This window comes from Macrotis lagotis, chromosome 1, assembly GCF_037893015.1.
Source record: "Macrotis lagotis isolate mMagLag1 chromosome 1, bilby.v1.9.chrom.fasta, whole genome shotgun sequence".
NCBI lineage: Eukaryota > Metazoa > Chordata > Mammalia > Peramelemorphia > Peramelidae > Macrotis > Macrotis lagotis.
Genome location: NC_133658.1, coordinates 272,138,476 through 272,160,836, shown reverse-complemented (window position 1 = coordinate 272,160,836; position 22,361 = coordinate 272,138,476). Strand labels below are relative to the sequence as shown.

General features: G+C 36.2%; 1 protein-coding gene across 2 annotated transcripts in view; it reads right to left on the bottom strand.

Moving 5' to 3' along the window:
- COL9A3 (collagen type IX alpha 3 chain) overlaps positions 1-22,361 on the bottom strand; it is a 106,861-nt gene that overhangs the window by 1,237 nt on the left and 83,263 nt on the right. For both annotated transcript variants that reach the window (XM_074210443.1, XM_074210444.1), the window contains 13 exons: positions 21,782-21,835; positions 20,784-20,828; positions 19,445-19,498; positions 18,894-18,947; positions 16,707-16,760; positions 14,048-14,119; positions 11,505-11,540; positions 7,894-7,938; positions 6,169-6,201; positions 5,135-5,281; positions 4,765-4,819; positions 3,654-3,836; positions 355-432 (listed from right to left, as the gene is read on the bottom strand). In XM_074210443.1, coding sequence (XP_074066544.1) covers positions 355-432; positions 3,654-3,836; positions 4,765-4,819; positions 5,135-5,281; positions 6,169-6,201; positions 7,894-7,938; positions 11,505-11,540; positions 14,048-14,119; positions 16,707-16,760; positions 18,894-18,947; positions 19,445-19,498; positions 20,784-20,828; positions 21,782-21,835 — 910 coding nt within the window. The remainder of the gene's footprint in view (positions 1-354; positions 433-3,653; positions 3,837-4,764; positions 4,820-5,134; positions 5,282-6,168; positions 6,202-7,893; positions 7,939-11,504; positions 11,541-14,047; positions 14,120-16,706; positions 16,761-18,893; positions 18,948-19,444; positions 19,499-20,783; positions 20,829-21,781; positions 21,836-22,361) is intronic.

The window sequence follows — 22,361 nt, the reverse complement described above, 5'->3', positions numbered from 1 at the left end:
AGATTCTAGGGTGGGGAGAGAGGTTCTTAGTGTATGAAGGAATTTACACTTAGATACAGGAGGAAAATCTTTGTTCAAGGACCTATGTAGTTAGATAATTGTTTCATGATATAAAAATGGTTATAAAAATCTTAAAAATTGTTTATATAAAACTTTTCATGGTAAAGAGAAAGGTAGGGAGTTAAGATTTTAATCTTGGAATGACTTTAAGAATTCTACCTATGCTTTGATGAAGATATTTTCCTCATAAAAAACTAAATTTCAAATAAATGTTTCAATTAAGTATTTTGTCAGAAAACTGGAATGCTGACAATAAAGCAAGAGCCTGTTTAAAGATGCAGTGTGTTGTCATACCTTGAGGTCCTTGATCTCCGTCAGGTCCATCAATGGCTACACCAATAGCTCCTTTGTCTCCTCTGTCACCCTGATTACCTGTGTTAAGACATTGTAATATAAAAATTATTTAAATTAACTGAACAAGAACCCAGTAAATTTGAATTTTTCCTAGTACTGTATCATAATACCAATTATAGTTAAAATATAAATGTTTAATATTACCTTGAGGTTTTTTTTTTTTTACAGTGCTTCCAATTTTGATGGCATTTTATATTTGTTATTATTCAAAAGTTCTCTGCTGCCTCAGAGAAATGACTCTTGATTCTCTAAGACTATCCAGTGAAGCCTAAGTTCTGGGTGATCCTCTGTAAACACATTGAATATGGGACCAGCTGCGTTAGGTTCTGAGAGGCTCATCACGAGAAGTTTGGCCATGTCTCCTGTGGTGTAGAGGGGCTAAGATCTGTGTCAGTGAAGGATTACCCTCTCTGATAAGATCACATCTCTCTTAAAGTGTTTAAATATTTAAACAATGTTGTTTTAAACAACTTCACTTAACAGGAATAATTGTGAAATCCTACAAAATGAGATTTATTTAGTGTGGTTTTAAAACATTTATTACTACTCATGCAAGGAAACTGTTAATGGCACTGAATTGAAAATTCAGTGAAATGAGGAAAAATACACGCACGCACACAACACACACACACACACACACCTGTAAAGGAGAGATTCATTAAAAAAAAAGGCTCTGTGGTAGTGTGGATGGGAGTATCTAGTATTCTATCTCCAGGGGAGGCCAGATAGAATATACAAATAAGGCAAAATAGGAAGCACAGAGAGAGAGATTTCACCAGAGGGTTTTGGGAGAACCTCTTAATTGACCTTGACATTGTGATTCAATTCAAGCATTTACTTGGCACTGTGCTAAATACTATACAATAATCTCATTTGGTTCTTGCAGTGACCCTAGGAGGAAGGTGGTTTTATTTTCATTTTATGGATGATGAAGCTGTGATAAACAGCTTAAGTGACATGCCCAAGGTCACATAGGTTGTAAGTGTCTGAGGTAAAACTCCAGGCCCAGTAATTTATCCACTGTAGATGATTTCATCTCCTCACTGTGCATTTTCACAGACTGTTCTCTTTACCTAGAACTCTTTCCATCTTCATTTTTACCTCCTAGCTTTAAGTTTCAAGTAAAGTTACAGCTCTAATAAGCCTTTCCTGATCTTCCTTAATACAAGTGCCCTCCCTTTGTTGATTATCTTGAATTTATAATATACATGTATGCATATATAAAATATACACAAGGTTGTTTTATGTGTTGGATCTCCTATTAAACTGCAGGTTCCTTGAGTATATGAGTTATCTTTAGCCTTTGTACCCAACACTTAGCATCACCTAGATATCAAAACATTTAGGCTGGTAGTTCGAATATTGCCTTTGATTCAGAAATCCTATGTCAAAATAATAATATAAACAAAGAAGCTAGACCTCATGATTGACAAAATGAATTAATGTTGTTTGCCCCCTAGTGTTGACATTCCTAAATCACAAAAAGGAAGTGCTAAAATTACTACAATTTACTAATTACTAACTATATTACAAAAGCAAATTATTTTTTAGAAAAATATTTAATATGAAAAACAGAAAAAGTGAGGAAAAGTTTTTGGAAAGTAATTCTGTACTAATCCTGAAAATTTTGCTTTTGAAAAAAAATTACAAAAATTCATTTCTATGACTGCAATCAAAATTCTGTAAATTAACTAGTTAATTTATGTATACAACTGACTTTGCTTTGATAAAATAAATTTTAAAGACTTTCAAAATGGAGAATTTAAAAATTCTAACACTTCAAATTATTCTGCATTGTTATAAGATCTCCTATATTCAAATTTTCTACTATGAAAAAGGAGCCCCAAATCATATTCTTTGGACTTAAACTCATTTAGTATTCTGTGTTAATTTTCCTTCTTACTCTAGACTGACATTAGAAAAAAATTAGCAACAAAATGCCATCAACAAGACCTGAATTTCATTGCCACCTCAGATACTTACTAGACTTGCAAACCTGGGAAAGTCATTTAACTTCTATCTCAGTTTCCTCAACTGTAAAATAGACATAATTATAGCATCTTCCTCCAGGGTTTGGTGAGAGGATCAAATAATTTAATAGCACCTTGGCGCCCAATAGTTACCTATATAAATGCTTGCAATTAACATCATTATTATGTATATCCCATTTTCATGTTTTGTTTGATGGCATTAACATTTCAACATAATTTTTAAACAGTTTAAAATGTTATTTTCCTAGTCTTTATCTGACAAGGACCTGAGTTTATTTAATATTAATAAACTAATAATTATAACTAAGACAGAAATCAGTGACTGACCTTCAAAGAAGGGATAAGGTCTATAACTGATTGCATAGCAGAGGGAATACCCACGGAAGAAATTCCCTCTATACACACAGATTGGCACCTTCTCTTCATGTTTTAGCTGCTTAGCTAGAGCACTGAAAACTTAAGTGACTTGCCCAGAGTCACATAATATATGGCAGAGGCAGGACTAAAATCCAGGATTTTCTGGCTTTGAAATTTGTCTCTACCCACTGTGACTTGTTACTTCTGGTTTCTAAAATAGAAATTCTCAAAAGGATTATTCAAAGAGTATCTTAGTTGCTCTTCCCAATTTTACAGAACGTTGTCCTTGTTTTTGCAGACTAGTGCAATCTTTTACATTGCACCCCACACGCAAAAATATCATTGTGATGTGATCTTGTAATTAAATTTTTTTCTCCAGTATTTAAGATGATGAAAAATTTAGTGTATTCAGGAAGAATAAAATTTGAGACATGGTTTTTTCCCTCAAGGAATTTATGAAGTAGATAACGTATTTTTCATTTTTTGTACTTGTTAATTTACTTCTCTAAGTACTTGAGGTAAAGTACTTGAAAGAAGAATGAAGATAATTCAGACAGGGGAGCCTTCTGCTTAAAAGTCAGAAATCAGGCACATAATTGTTTTCCAAACCACTCATTTAGCGGAAATCATGATTTATACCTCTTACGTTTTTCATCACATATAACAAACTTGATTTCCTTGTTTATGGATTATTCAGACTCCTAATCTCCCTTTTAGTCCTCTTTTTGTTCTTTAGCACCTCTACCTGAGAATATCTAGGGGCCAGGAATTGAGTGAAATGAAATACAAAGCATTCTGTAACAATTGGGCACAGTTCTGATTTGAGGGGAGTAGTTAAAATTGGGAGAGTCCACAATGGAATTTACCAATATCAAAAGAGGTAAAACTCACCTCTGGGACCGGGATCTCCTAGCTCTCCAGTTGGACCTCGATACCCAGGTGGTCCACGAGCACCAGGATGGCCAATAGATCCTGCTGGACCTGGAGGGCCTGGGGGCCCAGCTGGACCAGGTCGACCAATTGATCCAGGAGTGAGAGGCTTCCTTAAGTTAGCAGCTAATTGTGCAATTTGTTCTTGGGGAGGGGGGAAGAGAAAGCAAGGGGAGAAAGTGTCAATTTTTGTTAAGTACACCATATGGAAAAGAATTCATAAATGTATTATCACAGATATTTTTAGAAAAACCACAAAAACCTTGTGCAGTCTTTTAATAGTCAGAATCAGTGTTACATTAAGAATTTTCTCTTTTAAAGAAAGACTTATTTTTACGTTTGTTCTTTGAATCACACAACCAAAACTAATTTCCTTTTATGAATAGCATGAACACCTTTCAATAGAATTAGTGACAGAGCTAAAAAATTTTTCACTGGTCATCTAATTCATCTCCAGCTAAATTATGGCAGCTCCACATGTTATATATTATTGTCTTAATTCATTTAAATTCAACTAAGAATAACCTCAAGAGAACTGGAGCAGAAATACACAGGCAAAACTAATTTTCTACTGTTTTACTTTAGGACCCAAGTATTTTCTGAGGTCTTCTCTTTGAAACACTATAACTAGTTACTCTCTCAACAACCACATCCTTGCCTCAGGTCCAGTCACTATGGTAACAATAGTGATGATGATGATGATGATAATGTCATCAAAAATGATGATGGTGGTGACAGTGACACTATTACTACCACTTTAACAGTTTACAGTTTCCAAAGCACATGTACAGTATCTCATTTGATAAATAATAGTGCCCCAAGGTAAGAATGAGCAGGGCAGTAGTTCTTCCCCACTTCCTCTTACTCCTCTTCCCACCCCTGTCCCTACCAGTCATGTCAACAAAGTTACCTTCCCAATTTTTGATTCCTTAATTACCAGTTTCTACATAAGCAGAGGCAAGAGGTTAGGAAGTAAGGTTTTCTTGATACCCAACTATTATATATTTTGTTAAAAATGAAAAGTGTAGCTGGAAAAATGTGCTTTATATAATGGTCCAAATTCTGTACTTACCATTAATCATTCCTCCACATAATTCCCTTATATGTTGTTCACTGGCTTCTTTACCCTGAAATCACCAATTTTTTTTAAAGCGAATTAGATCACAGATAATTTTTTTGGTACCCAGTGCACAGGTCAAGTGGATCAATAACCTTTGGTTCTTGCAAAGGGATCTTGTGTGTGTGTGTGTGTGTGTGTGTGTATGTATATGTATGTGTTTAATCCTATTCATCACAGGTTTAGCCCCTGACCCCCCACACCCCATCTCTCAATGCATGAACATTTTGATTCTAAGAAACACACACATACATACACACACACACACACACACACACACACACACACACATACACACATAAAAAGAAAGAGAGAGAATACTTACAGGAACACCTGGTTTTCCAGTAATTCCAGGGACACCTTGTACTCCCTGGAAGCCTGCTGGACCTGGATGACCTGGGAGTCCTTGGACACCAGTGGTGCCATTAGGACCCTGAATACCTTTAGGGCCCAGTTCGCCTCTACTGCCTGACTAAAAAAGAAAAAATAACAAACAGCAAAACCCAGAAAAAAATCAGAATTAGAATATGCAAGCTATTAATGTTTACATGTGTAGTTGTGAAATATTCCTTTGTAGGACTTTTTCAAGTGCTTTTCTGAATATCAAACAAAAGATTAGAAAATGTCTTTCCTTATCAGTCACTCACTGGAATTTATAAGTGTTTTACAGCTAATGACTAGTTCCTATCATGGATCCTATGTGCTCCATATTTTTTTTTCAGTGTTTGCAAGGCAGTGAGGTTCAGATGTGCCCAAGATCACACAGCTAGGTAATTATAAGTATCTGAGACCAGATTTGAACTTGAGTTCTCCTGTGTCCAGGGCTGATGCTCTATCCATTGAGCCACCTAGCTACCCCTATATGCTACATATTAATTTTTATTAAAATTTAAAAATTTTTTATTTTTAGTCCCAAATTCTCTCCCTCCCTTCTTTCTACCCTTTCCCTTGAATGGATGAGAAAAAAGACATTCCTTTTAAATACAAAGATATGACAAAGCTAAGAGGGTCAATGGTCTAATCCCAAATACTACCATTTCCCCTAAATAATTTACCACCTTGGCTTTGCTTGTACTGAATTGGTTTATATTTGAGCAGCCTTAACTCCTGTATTTAGAAACCAATAAACCATAATTTTTTTCCCATGGGAGAATTAAGCAAAAGGTTGGAAAGTGGTTAAATTCAATCCCTCCCTGCCCCCAGAACCATCTTTAAAAGGAAAGAAAAAAGAACCAACATGAAATTCTGAAAATGAGAGAGTACCTACAGGTGGTCCTTATACAATAGAAGTTCCTCAGATATATGATAAGCATATGTATGCTAAAACTTTCCAAGTTAAAATCTTTAACAATCACTTACCTCTCCTTTCTGTCCAATGGGACCATTAGGACCCTGGGTGGGGAAAGAAGAAAAAAAAAGTGTGGAGGTTAAGGGAGGAAGGAGAGCAATTAACATTTTTAAAAGGTTACCTTTTTTGATTAGCTAAAAGCCATCAATGTACCAATTTAATATAAGCACATGAAACTAGTTATGGCAATGCTGTCTTTTAAAAACATTTAATTGATGCTTTTACCTTTACATTCCAGTCATTTCACAATATGAGCATATTCTTAAAAGTTACACTGGACTCCTTAGCTCTAGACTGTGTGGTTTTGGGGCCATATTCTTAACTTTGAAAGAGCATTGTAAACAATGTTAAGAGATGTATTTAGAAGTCAAACTAATTAGTAAACTTGATCAACCTACAACAGGAGGGAGCAAAAAAAGGCATGACTTGTTTGGGAAAGACTATCCTGTATAACCATCACGTTCATCATTAATACGGTTACAGTATAAGGTTTCTTAACTTACAATTCATGGTTCTCTCACTACTCTCCCTTTTCTCTGTCCTTAGCAGCTAAGGGTAATTCAAACTCAAATTCTCAAATCCTGTAAAGAATATGTTTCTAATTCCTTAGCCTTGATAAAAGTAATTACAACTACAGGGTTTGGGTCCAAGATCTTGAAAATGCAGTGGATTGTGATGAGAGCTCATATGTTGAAGATGGAGAAGAAATTTATCTATTTCATATAAAGACACCAAGGAAATTTAATTACAATCTTTGAAACACCAAATTAAAGTTGCATAGATTTTCTGAAATCCCTATTGGGCCTTTTGTTGATAATTCTGAGAGCCCTGGTCTCATGGCCAGAAACTGATCAGCTGAATTCCTCCTGGTTCTTCAGTAGCCGATAGGGGTTATATACCTTTTAACTTTAAGAACAGGCCAGTGAAGCATGTGCAGAAAATATTTATTTTATTTCATAGAATGCTTAGCCAGAATTTATAGATTTTTACCTGTAGCAAGAGAATTCTTTCTTATAGCTAAAAAGTTCTTGAATTAACTTGGCTAATATCATTGACTCCTCTACATTGAATCTATAGTGAAAAGAAATACATATCTGATTTCAAGCATTAAACTTTGGAAAAATCCATATCATCAGGGAAACATTATTTCAGTGTTATAATCATTTACTAAAACCTTCTTTATGCACTTTATCATAGTATGATTCTCAAAAGGTAACATTTACCATGAAAGCATAGGCTATACTAGGTCCTGCCATATTGTAAAGGCTTCAGATATAGGTTTATTAGTCTGTGTTTCAGGATTAGCCTTGCCAAGAGGGTCATCAGAAGATAGGGCACTAGTTGGTGGATTTTTTTTTAAGAAGCCACCAATGAAAGCATGACAAAGTCATTCTTGCATGAGTGAATGGAGCATCTCCACTGTTGGAATCTCAGATCTTTTGAAACATGAAAAATAAAGTCATCAAGAATAGTTTGCAACTTACTGGATCCTCTCCTTTCCATTCCTAGGACACCATTCCATTATATCTAGACATTGTGTATAGTTGTCTATCAAAAACAAATGGTGTTGCTTATTACAATTCACTGTTACTGTACATTGTGAATTTCTGTGTTCTTACATTCAGAGCTCTTTCTTATAAATTCTCATCTAAAAATAATAAATTGGCCATTTAGAGTCCCATTGGACTTTGCTTCTATTGCTAATGGATTTTAAAGATGAATTTAATCAAACATACCAGTTCTCCTTTGTCCCCAGGAAGACCATCAGCTCCAGCAATACCCTGAAAATGACATTCCTCAGTATTAACAGATCAAACCATATGGAAGAATCACTCTCACCCCAACTCTGATGTTAAGAAATTGAGTGGTTTTCACAGAACAAATAGTACAAACCAAAATCAATAACAACCCAGTCTCTATAATATATAAAGAGTATTTGACTATGCATATTCTCTAGAATGATCCCACTTTTACCAGCTTATTTTCTTACTAAATTAATTAGTGACTAATTAAAGTTATATCATTTCAAGGGGCAGTTAGGTGGTACAGTGGATAGAGCACTGAGTTAGGAGGACCTGAGTTCAAATCCAGCCTCAGACACTTAATTGCCTAGCTGTGTGACCTTGGGCAAGTCACTTTAACTCCATTGCCTTCAATAAAAAATTCTGATCTTCAAAAAAAAAAGCTATATAATTTCATATTTGGGAATATCTGAATTCCGACCAGTACATCTATCATTACTATTGCCACTTGACTAGTTGAGAGTAGGGGAGGATTTCAAATCTAAATTTCCTAATCTTTTGCACACATACAAATCTGAATGATCTGAGCTTCAATCAAGGACTCTAAAGGCAGGATTGACAAATTACACCTGAGGACCTGGAGAGAAGCACAATATTCTCCCACAAATGAATGAATTCATGCATGAATTCAAAGCAACTTGGTTCTTCCTTCCCTGTCTTTACTGCACTATTATCTACAAATCACTAAACACAATGGAGGTGTTAAACTTAAAAAAACAAACCAAATTACTTCTATATCTGCCCACAAATCAATGAATATGTATGTCATTGTGGATATTTTTTCCCTCTGAGAATGGTTAGGACCAATGACCTCTGAGGTCCTTTCTAATTCTAAAATTCTACAATTCTGTGAACATTTATTTTAAATTTCCAATGGAAAATCTAATCAACTAGCTTCAGAGAAAAGGATCTCTAATAAATCTGCATCAGACACAACCTCATTCTCCTTGTCCTCTCTCCCAAATCACCATTTTGGACACTGAATAGTCTATCAACTATAGCTTGTGAGGAGCAACTATCAGGATAGAGTACTGGCCCTGGAGTCAGGAGGACCCTAGTTCAAATCCAACCTCAGAAACTCAATAATTACTTAGATGAGACCTATGGCAAGTCACTTAATCTCATTAACTTGCAAAAAAAATGAAATAATGAAAACAAAAACCTCCAAAACTATAGCTTGTGAATTAGGATACAACCTAGGTGGTTATTTTATAAAATCTTTTTTGGCCATTCTGGAGATAAAGAAGGCCCCTTTTTCAGTGATCAGTAGCCCACAGATGAAGCCAGGACATGACCACAGGAAGGAGAGAGAAAAAGAAAGCCATCCAAGCACACAAGTAGATAAAAATTCCCAGTTTGTTCAGTATCTGTCCTCAGAAAATGTCTCTCCTATTCAGCTAAACAAATTGCCCCAAATTGAGTGTGAATCAAGGCATGGATTTTAGTAGGAATTATTACAGGGGGCAGCTAGGTGGTACAGTGGATAGAGCACTGGGCCCTTGAGTCAGGAGTACCTGAGTTCAAACCTAGCCTCAGACAATAATTGCTTAACTGTGTGACCTTGAGTAAGTCACTCTTAACTCCATTGCCTTAAATTAAAAAAAAAATTTAAAAAGTCATTATACCCTAATTCTCATGAAAACTTTCCTTAAATTTAGGAAATTCAATTACATGAAACGCAAAAAGAAATGGTTAAGTGTTTGGGGAAGATCGACATCTAGTTGAAAACAGTCTGGTGATTATGCTGAGTAAGGACTTCCTTCCAAATGAAGCATGATTTGCAACAACGGCCTCAATTCCATTACAAGTTGTATTATAGGCTCATTGGAATGTTATGGTTTTGCTCAGTTGTTCAAACCTGGAGATAATGAAGCCAGAGCTGCAATTTACATGAGAGAATGACTGCATCACTCCTCCACTGCTGTTCTTCATACACTATCCTTCCTATCACAGGGATGATCCTCTTTGCATACAATGGACAGCTCCCTTATTGGATCAATGAAAGTTCTCTCTTCATACCATGAGAGGGCGTCAAAGTTGTAAACATAGAATCCCAAAATTCATAAGAGTATCTAGCTTGTGTTATCACCATTGATTGCTGTGTTGTTCTTTTTATTACATGGGTTTGCAGCAACTGATGTCAATATGAATATTTCCACCAAAGCTAAAGCCTTTAGTCACTTTTTAAATATTATCAGCACAAGACATTTCTGTAAAATAAAAAAAATCCAAAATAATCTAATCCCAACTGTACATTAATTTAAGTCAATGTGAAATGGACCTGATCCTGAACTGGAAAAAACAGGAATGGAAGTAGTAGAAACACTATCTGAATATCAAAAAAAAAAACCCTAATACGTTCCTAGGGTAAAGTTCATGAATTTTCAAGCTATTTCTATGACATAAAAAACCACAGGTACTTCTAAATTTGTTCAACCCAACCTTTTTCAAATAATTTCCTTTGCTGCCAGTATGAAAGAGATTTTTTTTTAGATTTTTTTCAAGGCAATGGGGTTAAGTGGCTTTTCCAAGGCCACACAGCTAGGTAATTATTAAGTGTCTGAGGCCGGATTTGAACTCAGGCACTCCTGACTCCAAGGCCGGTGCTCTATTCACTGCACCACCTAGCCACCCCTTTTGCTGCCAGTATGGAAGTGATTCTGGGTTTTTGAAAGGTATAACAACAAGATACAAGGTCTAGTAGTTGAAAGAATTAACATGCAGACTTGTGGGATACATAGGTATGCTGAGGTATACACATGTCTACTTAAGTGTAGAGAAGCTTATCACTGAAAGAATAACCACCAGGTGATGAATTTTCTGTGGCTACAACTTATAAAAATACCTACTAAATTGTGGAGGGCTATACTCTATATCATTGGAAAGCAGATAGGTTCTGATGAAATCAAACCTTTTACAATAAGATAGAAGACTAGGAACTAGACCAGTCCTTTTATATTTTCACTAAGACAATAAACAGAAATATCCTTCTTTAAGATTATTTTAAGGTTCCAAAAATGCACCCCAAAACTATAATAGTTACCCTGTGACCGAGATATCAAACAAAGAGAAAGTGGGAGACCTGTTTTGTAAAAGTCTAAGCCTTCATATGACCATATAAATTCAAACATTTGCCTATATGAGGGTGAATTGCAATAATTTATATTTCAATAGCATTATACTCTTTTCATAGGTGGTGAGGTTTATAGACAAATTCAATAAACCATATAGGTGACATTCGCTGTACTCATCCCAAGAGAGAAATCTATATTATATCTGGAGGAGTGGGGTATCACTCAAAGAGAAAAGTGTGAATTATAAACCACTTCATAGTCAGAAAGGATTAAGAAAAATGTTTTTCGTGGAGAAGCCTGAGTAGCCCAAATCAAAAAGAGTGAAGCTTCTTTTTTTGGTTCTGGGAGGGTTTAAAAAAATGTTAAGCTACATCAATAAGAACTGAATCTATTCTAAAATATGTGCCCTAATCAGTCTCACTCTTTACCTCCTGAGTGAAGACAAACAGGGAGTTCAGATCCTCCACTCACCTGGTTTCCTTTGGGACCCACAGCTCCTCCTGGGCCCTGTGGAAGGGGAGAAAAAACAACTGAGCTGAGGAATGACACCAATTCCTAATGTTTTAAGGATATGGTCACTGAACAAGGAGCCAAACTCCCAGTCAGTAAGGTAGCCTCAGATCACAGTGCCCTGAGACCTTGCTGTTCAACATGCAGTTTGTGTTCATAGGGGATTATAATAAGGCTTAAGATAATATTTGAGAATAATTCCTTCCCTTTTCCTTTTTAATACAAAAACAAAACATGTCCAAATTTTTCCCTGTGAATAAAAAGTAAAGACAAAAATTGTGTATAATGATCCCTGTATGAAGTCAAATAATTATGTCTTTTCCTTTAACTAAACCTACTAAGAGAACCTGGCTCATATTGCTGTGCCTTCTTGAATGAAAGCAGTTATTGATATGTTCCTAAGCTTAGCTACCGTTCTGCCTCTCAGGGCTTCTATGTCATCTCAGGGGCCCCTAGAGCTTTTGGGTAATTTTCCCCCAACCTCTGGAATGTCTAGCTTTTAGATTAACAAAGAGTCCACTGTCCTAACTCCACAGGGCACTGAGTTATACCGAACTTCTACTTTCAAGGATGAATTAAGATCTAAGACATGAACTTCCTTCCATTTCCCCACTTCTCTGCCACGATGTACTAGGAATAGGTGTGTCTATGTTCAGAGTGGGTCTATGTCCCATTAGGAAAGAAAGGGACATTTTATTCAGTGGGGTAAGGGAAATTAATGTGTTGGAATTATTCTGAAATGCTTGTGTGATTACTCAAATTCATCACTTTTTATGTTACAGTAATATTTCATTATATTCCACTCTAAAATTTGTTAAGGTATTTCTTAATCAGTGAAAATTCATTTTGTTTCCCTTTTCTAGTTGCTATGAACACTTTCTGTGAATGGAAAGAAATGGAAATTATATAAATGCTCATTAAATGGTGAATTGCTAAACAAGTTGTTGTACACAAATATATTAGAATTGTACTGCCCAGAAGAAAAAATGGATGTGCTGAATATAGAGAAGCATGGACAGACATAGGAACTGAGGCAAAGTGAAATAAACAATATATACATGAGGGGCAGCTAGGTGGCACAGTGGATAGAGCACTGGCCCTGAAGTCAGGAGGACCTGAGTTCAAATTCGGCCTCAGATACTTAATACTTAAGTATGTGGCCTTGGACAAGTCATTTAACTCCATTGCCTTCCAGAAACCAAAACAACAACAAAAAACCCCCAATATATACATGACAAAATCTGTGGAATGAAATGCTATGAAATTAGAATGACAGAGTTGATCCCAAAAGAGATATCTAAGAAGCTATCTCCCCATCTTTTGGTAAATTATGTTAAATATTTTTCCTCCTTAAGTTCTTTGTTATAAGGGATGGTTCTCTGGGAGGGGGAGGGGGAGGGGGACATATTGAAAAATATAGGTGATATAAAAAAAGATATAAGTATAAAGTTGTTGTTTTTTCAAATGTTATGTTGAAAAACTTAAGAGCTCTGATCAATGCAATGATCAGCCATAATTCTAAAAGATATATGATGAAATATGCTGCTGACTTCCTGATAGAGAAGTGAAAGATTCATATATATTTTTTGGATCTGACCAGTACAAGAATTAGTTTTGTTTGACTACACTTCTTTGTAATGAGGACTTTGTTCTTTCTTTTTCAGTTAGGTGGGAGGGAAAAAGAAAGGAGATGTGTTGTCTTGTAGCTGTGAACTCATCCAACCTTTCTGGAGAGAAATTTGGAACTACGCCAAAAGGGCAACAAAAATATGCATACCCTTTGATCCAGCAATACCACTACTCTGGGTCTTGTAGTTAATTGAAAAAACAAAATTTAATTTTTTATAAGCACTGCTTTAATTATTTTGATATATAAATGGTCTTTCCATCTTTTAACTTTTGGGAATAAATAAATATATATGTGCATGTGCATATATGTGTGTACATGTCATATACACTGAAATTGAATCTCCATGGCAAAGTTTATGTAGAGTTTTGTAACTTCTCTAAACCTGAAATTGCTTCTGCAATGTGGTCTTTTCAGTTTGGTCTTATTCTTTAAGAGAAATAAGTTGATTTACCACAGCTATGATTGTCCTCAAAGTTCCTGACTATCATTGAAAGGGCTGTTGGAACACTGTGTTATAGTAGAAAGTGGGAAAAAAGTGAATATAAAGGATTGCAAGTCAAAAAGATATGGGTTCAAATCCTAGAACTACCACTAACTTTTTTGTGACTTTGGGCAAGTCATTTCCCTTTTGGTGAGGGTTTTGGTTTTTTTTTTTTACTGTGAATAGAAGTTGTATTAGAGGAGTTCTAAAGTCCTTTCTAGCTCTAACATTTTAATAACATCTTTAACATGTTAAATGTAGATATGAGTCAAAGAAATCAATTCCGTTTCTATAAACTTCTCAAAGGTGGCACAGAGAAACCAATTCATTGATCTCAGGGAAAATTATAATAACTCATGACCTCTCTTTTACTAGCAGATTATTTTCACCTACCCTGTCTCCAACACCACCTCGAAGGCCCTGAGGTCCAGGTAAGCCAGGATCTCCAATGCTGCCCTTCCGGCCCTGTGGATAATACAGAAAGGGAAAGTGATTATTGACTTTTTGAAAAATTATGCCAAGATAATAAAAATTATTCCCTGGATAGAATTCATTCTATCAGATTCATTATTCAAGAGGTAATTAGCATAGGCTCAAGGGAACCTAGGGAATGTAGGGTTGAGCAACAATCCATCTCTTTCCTGTGTGATATTTTATGAGTAACAAGATTATATCCTCCTGGGAAGAAAATTTCATCTCTTAATGCTTCTGGTTCTGGTGTTTCTCCCATCTTACTAGATTGCAAGTATCTGAGGGTAGGAATAATGTCAGTTTTCATCTTTTCATCTCCTGTACTAAACATAGAACAGGGTATTATAATAAAATAATAAAAATTATAAATAGATATAAATAATAAATTAATAATTATATTTTATTAAAATAATATTAAAAATAAAATAATATATAGAGAAATGCAAATTAAAGCTTCTCTGAGGTACCACCTCATACCTCTCAGACTGGTCAATAGGACCAGAAAGGATAATGATCATTGTTGGAAGGGTTATTGGAAATCTGGGACACTATTACATTGTTGGTGGAGCTGTGAACTCATCCAACCTTTCTGGAGAGAAATTTGGAACTATGCCCAAAGGGCAACAAAAATATGCATACCCTTTGATCCAGCAATACCACTACTGGGTCTATACCCTGAAGAGATGATGAAAAAGGGTAAAAACATTACTTGTACAAAAATATTCATAGCAGCCCTGTTTGTGGTGGCAAAGAATTGGAAATCAAGTAAATGTCCTTCAATTGGGGAATGGCTTAGCAAACTGTGGTATATGTATGTCATGGAACACTATTGTTCTATTAGAAACCAGGAGGGACAGGAATGCAGGGAAGCCTGAAGGGATTTGCATGAACTGATGCTAAGTGAGATGGGCAGAACTAGAAAAACACTGTACACCCTAACAGCAACATGGGGGTGATGATCAACCTTGATGGACTTGCTCATTCCATCAGTGCAACAATCAGGGACAATTTGGGGCTGTCTGCAATGGAGAATACCATCTGTATCCAGAGAAAGAACTGTGGAGTTTGAACAAAGACCAAGGACTATTTATTACCTTAAATTTAGGGAAAAAAACCCTGCTATCTTATTGTCTGATCTTGCTATCTCTTATACTTTATGTTTCTTCCTTAAGGATATGATTTCTCTTTCATCACCCTCAATTTGGATCAATGTATACAATAGAAACAATGTAAAGACTGACAAATTGAGTTCTGTGGGGGGTGTGGGGAGGGAAGTAAGATTAGGGAAAAATTGTAAAACTCAAATAAATCTTTAAAAAATAATATAGATGCAAAATACATTTTTATATGAATTAAAATCTATTGTCCATTAAACTCACCAGAAAGATAAATTCCTTTGCCCTCCTCCCTGCCTTATTTGTTCTACTACACAGGTAATTTTTGATTATGCACAGAAATATTGGAATTTGAGGTAGGGAACAGAGAATGTGACATTTCTTCAAGTGTAAATATGAAGGACCAATTATATATGACAGTGTGAACAAGCACATTTAATCCATGAGATTAGGTAGTCTATAATAGTGGATAATAAGGAAAAGTCAAACAAAAAATAAATCATTTCTATTTGGATATTTGGATATATTAAGTAATATTTCCCTGGCTTCCTAATGAATGTTTCTCAGCCTCTGGAATCACCTTGGGCTCTAGTAAGTAGGTTTTTAACCTTATCTTGGTGGGATTTGGGCATTGACCTCATATCTTGGTCATCTCTAAATCAGGCTACCTGTACTTCAACCTTTGGAATCATCTGGGCTTTTAAAAGTGAGTCCTTAAATTTTCTGGATTGAGACTTCTCAATCACCTCCAAACAGACCCTTATTCCTACCATTTTTTAGCTTTCCTTTCTGTGTTGTCTTCTCTCAGTAGAATATAAGCTCTGTGAGAATAAGAATTGTTTTCTTTGTTTATAACTGTATCCCCAAAGCCTAGCACAGTGCCTAGCCCATATTGTATACTTTTTTTTGCAAGGCATTGGGGTTAAGTGACTTGCCCAAGACCATACAGCTAGGTAATTATTAAGTGTCTGGGACTGGATTTGAACTAAGGTCCTACTGACTCCAAGGCCCGTGCTCTATTCACTATACCACCTAGCTGAGCCCATATACTTATTTATCCATTTAGCTATCTAAAAATCAAGTTGCATTTCCAGAACATCCAATGCCAGGTGACTAGGGTCAATGTGTAGATTGGTCACCTGGCATTGGATATCTTTGATATGAAGACTTGATTGGGGTTACCAATTCCAGGAGTAGCCTGATCCTTCATCTTCTATCCTCGTTGACTATTGCATCAGATTCTAGTCAGGAACGGCCCAAGGTTCCAGGCCACTACTCATTCTTCTATATACTATAGCAAAGAACCAACAAGAAGGGGTTCCCCTATGTATTTTTTTCTCTTTCCTTCATACCTAACCTTTTTCCCCACATGTGAATGAGCAGTCCTTCTTAAATATTATTCCTAGTGATTAATTAGGCCTAAATTCTCTACTCTATCCTTTGCTGAACTAATTATCTTGACTGACCTGAAAGCCTCTGACTCCAGGGGGTCCTGGTGGGCCCTGCAGACCAAGTGCCCCCTGAAAAGACACAAGCAAGAAATAAACATAATTAACAAAAGTAGTTCAGAAGCAGTCATTGAGAAGAAGTAGAACAAATAAAAAACATAGAGGTGGGTCTCACCAGGGTGAAGTCAAAAGGACATAACAAAAGATCATTGTATATCCTTTGATCCAGCAACACCACTACTAGATCTGTATCCCAAAGAGATCTCAAGAAAGGGTAAAAAAAAAACCCTCACATGTACAAAAATATTAGACATCGTTTCATAGTGGCAAAGAATTAGAAATTGAGGGGATGCCCTTCAACTGGGAAATGACTGAACAAATTGTAGTATAGGAATGTGATGGAGTATTACTGTCCTAAGAAATCATGAAGGGTAGGACTTCAGAAAAGCCTGGAAAAATTTGCAAGAAATGAGTGAAGTGTGCAGAACCAGAAGAACATTGTACACATCAATAGTAACATTGTATGATGATCAACTATGATGGACTTGTTCATCTCAGAAGTGCAATAATCAAAGACAATTCTAAAAGATGTGTGATGGAAAATATCATTCACATATAGGGGGAATTTCAGAGTCTGAATGCAGGTCAAACTTACTGTTTTCAATTTTTAAAGTTTGTTTTTTTTTCCCTTGTGTTTTTCTTTCCTTTTTGTTCTGATTCTTCTTTCATAATATGATTAATGTGGAAATATGTTTAACATAGCTATACATGCATAACTATATTAGCCTGCTCTCTATCAGAGGGAGTAGGGAGAAGAGGGAGGGGAAAAAAACTGTGAAATTCAAAACCTTACAAAGATGTAGCTGGAAATATAAATAAATAATTTTTAAAAGAAAAGACTTGCATAAAGGAGGAAGGGATTGCTTCCTCATCCCCCCACTCTTAATTTGTCTAAAGAGTCTTCATAATGACTTGTTGGGGTAACTTTTTTTTTTTTAGTTTTTGCAAGGCAATGGGGTTAAGTGGCCAAGGCCACACAACTAGGTAATTATTATGTGTCTGAGGCCGCATTTGAACTCAGGGCTGGTGCTCTATCAACTGGACCACCTAGCCGCCCCTGGGGTAACTTCTTAATTCTGAGCTCTCAGAATATCAAATAGTTGGAGGACCATGGAAAAGTGAAATAAATGACAGGTTGAAAATTGAAACTTATTCAATTTACAAAGACAGAAACTGAGAGAATCTGAGATTGGGGTCTATCATCATAGAGAAAGAATGTACAGCTGCTTAACAAATCCTTGGGTGGATTTGATAGATGTAGTGACCTATCTTAGAATTTAAAAGTTGCTTTGAAACAAATTAAAAGCCATCTGATACTTGACATGGACAGGAATAAAAAGATAAACTTATCTCACTTGTTCCCCAGCATCAGGTATAGGTGTAAATACAATGAATTCAGGAATGACTTTTGATAAGAAAAGGAAATGAAAGAAATCCAAGGTTACTAAATGGAAAATTGAAGGTAACTGGGATCTTTTTGATCTTTGAAATTATGTCCAAACTAACTCCATCAGAGCTGGAATGTTGGGTTCCCCACAGAAGATTATAGATTGCCTCAGGAGAATTGGTCCCCAGGTAAGACCCTTCCCTTTGGTTTTTATTTTTATTTTTTTAGGTTTTTTTTATAAGGCAAATGGGGTTAAGTGGCTTGCCCAAGGTCACACAGCTAGGTAATTATTAAGTGTCTGAGGCCAGATTTGAACTCAGGTACTCCTGACTCCAGGGCCGGTGCTCTATCCACTGTGCCACCTAGCCGCCCCCTCCCTTTGGTTTTTAACTGAAAGGAGACAGGACAGCTCCTTAGATGGCCTTGGTTTCCTGGGATTCAAATGTAGAATAATGTGGGAATCCATGACTTAAAGGCAATGACATCTCTTTCCCTAACAGAAAGGTCAAAAGAAGATTTGTCAGAGAAGATAAGAGAAGATTAATCTGTTTCTATGGAATTTCCTGGTTTTTCAGTCTCCATGTTCACAATATGAAAACCTGGAAAAACTATCTAGAGTCCATGCTGAAGAGTCTGGATACCTTCAGGGTGGTGAGGAAAGTGTTTTTGTCATGGCTATATGACTTATCCATCCCACTCGATGCTACTTGATTTGTTTTATATGTATGAAGATTAAAACTGAGTCATTTGTCACTCACTGATGATCCCCTATGTCCAGCCTCTCCTCTCTCCCCAGGAACTCCAACATCTCCCTATAAATACACATAAAGAAGAGAATCAGTAGGGGTATATAACAAGATGGAAATTACATTATTTGTAAAAATATCAAAATATCTTGCTTCCATTTCCCATCCCCATCCCCACTATCTCCCCCAATCATGTACTTCAGCAGAATGAAGCAGAAAGGCAGACCAGCTAGTTTTATTATCTCCTGCCCAATGAGACAGTCCAAGGTTGACTGAGTCAGCCAGAGAAGCAGGTGAAAAGCATTTTACAAATATCACCTCATCCTTACAATAATCTTGGGAAAATGGGTGTTATTATTGTTCCCATTTTACTGATGTGAAAACTGAGGCTGAGAGGTTAAGTAACTAATTCAGGACCATACAGGTATTAGTGTCTGAGACAGGATTTGAATTCAAAACTTCTTGACCCTAAATCCAGTGTTCTATCTACTATACCATGTAACTGCCTAAAAATATATTGCCTTAAAAAGTCCAGAAGAGGAAGAAACAGCATATATACGTACAGGCATACCAGGCTCTCCTGAAGGACCAGCTTCACCTAACTCTCCTTGTTTGCCCTGCAAAAAAGAAAAGAAATCTCAACCATAGTCTAGCATCCTTTCTCCATCTCTAGAGAGACACATCCTTTTTGCCTAATGGAGTCAAATCAATAATAATCATTAAATAATTCCAAAGCTGGAAGGGACTTTGGCTAATAATAGCATTTATAAAGTTTTTTTAGATTTACAAAGAGCTTTACAAAAATTATCATATTTTTATCTATACAACAATCTTGAGAGGGAAGTACTATTATTTTACAGATGAGGGAACTGAGGCAGACAGAATTTGTGACTTACCCAGGGTCACAAAGCTAATAACCGTTTGAGTTCAGATTTGGTCTTCCTAACCATAGGTCCAGTGCTCTCTTTACTGTGCTACCTAGGGATCATTTAATCTTAACCCCTCATTTTGCAAATAGGGAAACTGAGCCTCAGGATGGGCCTAGTGGTGGTGAAGTTGGTCCTGCAGATAAGATTTCTAAATTCTGAGGTCAGGCTTTTTTTTTTTTTTTTAGGTTTTTGCAAAGTGATTGGGGTTAAGTGGCTTGCCCAAGGCCACAGAGCTAGGTCATTATTAAGTGTCTGAGACCGGATTTGAACCCAGGTACTCCTGACTCCAGGGCCAGTGCTTTATCCACTGCACCACCTAGCCACCCATATTCTTTACATTTTTGAGGATCCCTTTTTGCTCCTAAACATTGAGACCCTAAAGAGGTTTTTGGCTTTATGAAATTTACTATATTAGAAATTAGAATGGATAGTTTTTTAAAAATATATTGATTTATTTAAAATAATCAACTCTTTATATGTTACACAAATAACATTTTAAGAGAAAAATAACCATATTTTCCAAAACAAAAAAAAAAAGGTGAGAAGAATTGGGACTGTTTTATATATTTATATTTAGTGACTGGTTTAATAGAAGACAAATGAATTCTCTTATGTGTTTCTGCATTCAATCTATTGTGATATTGTTTTGAAGTATACAAAGAAAATACATCCTTACATAGATATATAGTTGGAAAAGGATGGACATTTTAATATGCAAATAACACCATGCAATTATTATGAACATTGTTTTGACCTCTTGGAGCCAATGAAAGGGTTTTCTGAAATCTTTTAGTCCCCACAAAATAGGGACCACTGCTCTTTAGGCAGGGGGAAATGACATCACAAAAGAGAATTTGGAGACAACCTTCTTTTTCTTTCATGAAGGGTAACTGGAAGGTTTGATCATGATAAATTTCTTCAAGATAAAACTTTTCCACTGAAATCCTGACCATGGGAGAAAGTTACCACTTACCAGCTCCCCTTTCTCGCCTTTGGCTCCAGCTCTTCCAGGCAGCCCCTGGAAAGACAGAATGGAATACCCTCTGGTCCAAGAGTGAATAGGAACTGCCACTTTCACTCACCACTCTGAACCCACCTACTATATCACACATACTTCTGATATTCAACTTCAGAAGTATATATGTATGTGTGTATGAACATTGATATCTAGATAGAGATATATGTTGATATATCTATATCTAGTATATATCTATATCATATATATATATATATACATATTTATATATATATATACACACACACACACACACACACACACACATATATACCTCTTGCCTCTTCAACTCAACCACAGGATCATTGAGAACAGGGACTCTTTATTTTCCCCTCATTGACCAGTACAGGACTAACTACAGAGTATCAAATGACCAACTGTTTGTGGAACTTTTAAGCAAAAACTCTCAAATTCCTCCCTATGCCTTTTTAGCTTAGCACATTGCCTGGCTCATAGTAAGCACTTAATAAATGTTTATTGGATTTAACCCAGGAAGGAAAGATCCTAGAAAGACTGGTAATTTAAAATAATTGACAATATATATATATATATATATATATATATATATTTTTACATACACACACACACACACACACACACACACACACACACACACAGACACCCTGCTTCCCCTCCCAATTATCAACCAGGAAAGAAGATAGGTGCATGCAGGGCTCACACTTCCCCTCATGTACATGCACACATACATATACACAAACATTCAAACACCCATTCTGATACAACAAGACTTCAGTCATCTTGTCTCTTCTTGGCTTCCCACAAAAGAGACTGTAAATCTATGGAGCTCTTCTCAATGGCTCTTGCTCATCCCACTTACTTTACTGAAAGTTATTAGAATGGTTCTTAACATAGACAATCTCAGGCCTTTTTCTAAACTCATCTCTCCAAACACTCCAATCCCTGAAGAACTATGGTGCACTTTTGTATATACTCACAGGGAGTCCATTGGGACCCTTCTCCCCAGGAGCACCAAGTCGAGCTGCTTCACCCTAGGAAAATAAAACAATTAGGAGAAAGAATGAAAAGGATAATGTTCAGAATGAAAATGATAAAGTTCAGACTATAGAAGGTACTTAAGTTTATCTCATCTTGTCTTATTCTTTTCAAAAGTGTGAGTTCCAATTTCCCAAGCGGACTCTGAGCCCCTGGAACAGAGTTTTTGCCTAGCTTCTCCACAAAGAAGTTAAGCATGACTCCAGGTCATGAAATGTCAACAAATACTGGCAGAGCTAAATGTAGTCCTTCTTAGTTCTTTCATGCCCCAATTGCTCTTCTGATCATTTGCAAGGCTCAAACTCCATAGCCTATTGTCAGTCACTTAACTACCCCATAGAGCACATGCCACTGCCACAATCTGACATTTTATGAGGTTATTTCCTGGACTTTCCCCAGGACTAATCACTGTCCCTCAGGACAGACTAAAACCAAATTTCAGGGTTGCTGTTTGGCGTGGTCCCAAGGAAGATATAAATGAGATGGAAATGATTCAAAAGAAAGCATGAATGTTGACTACAG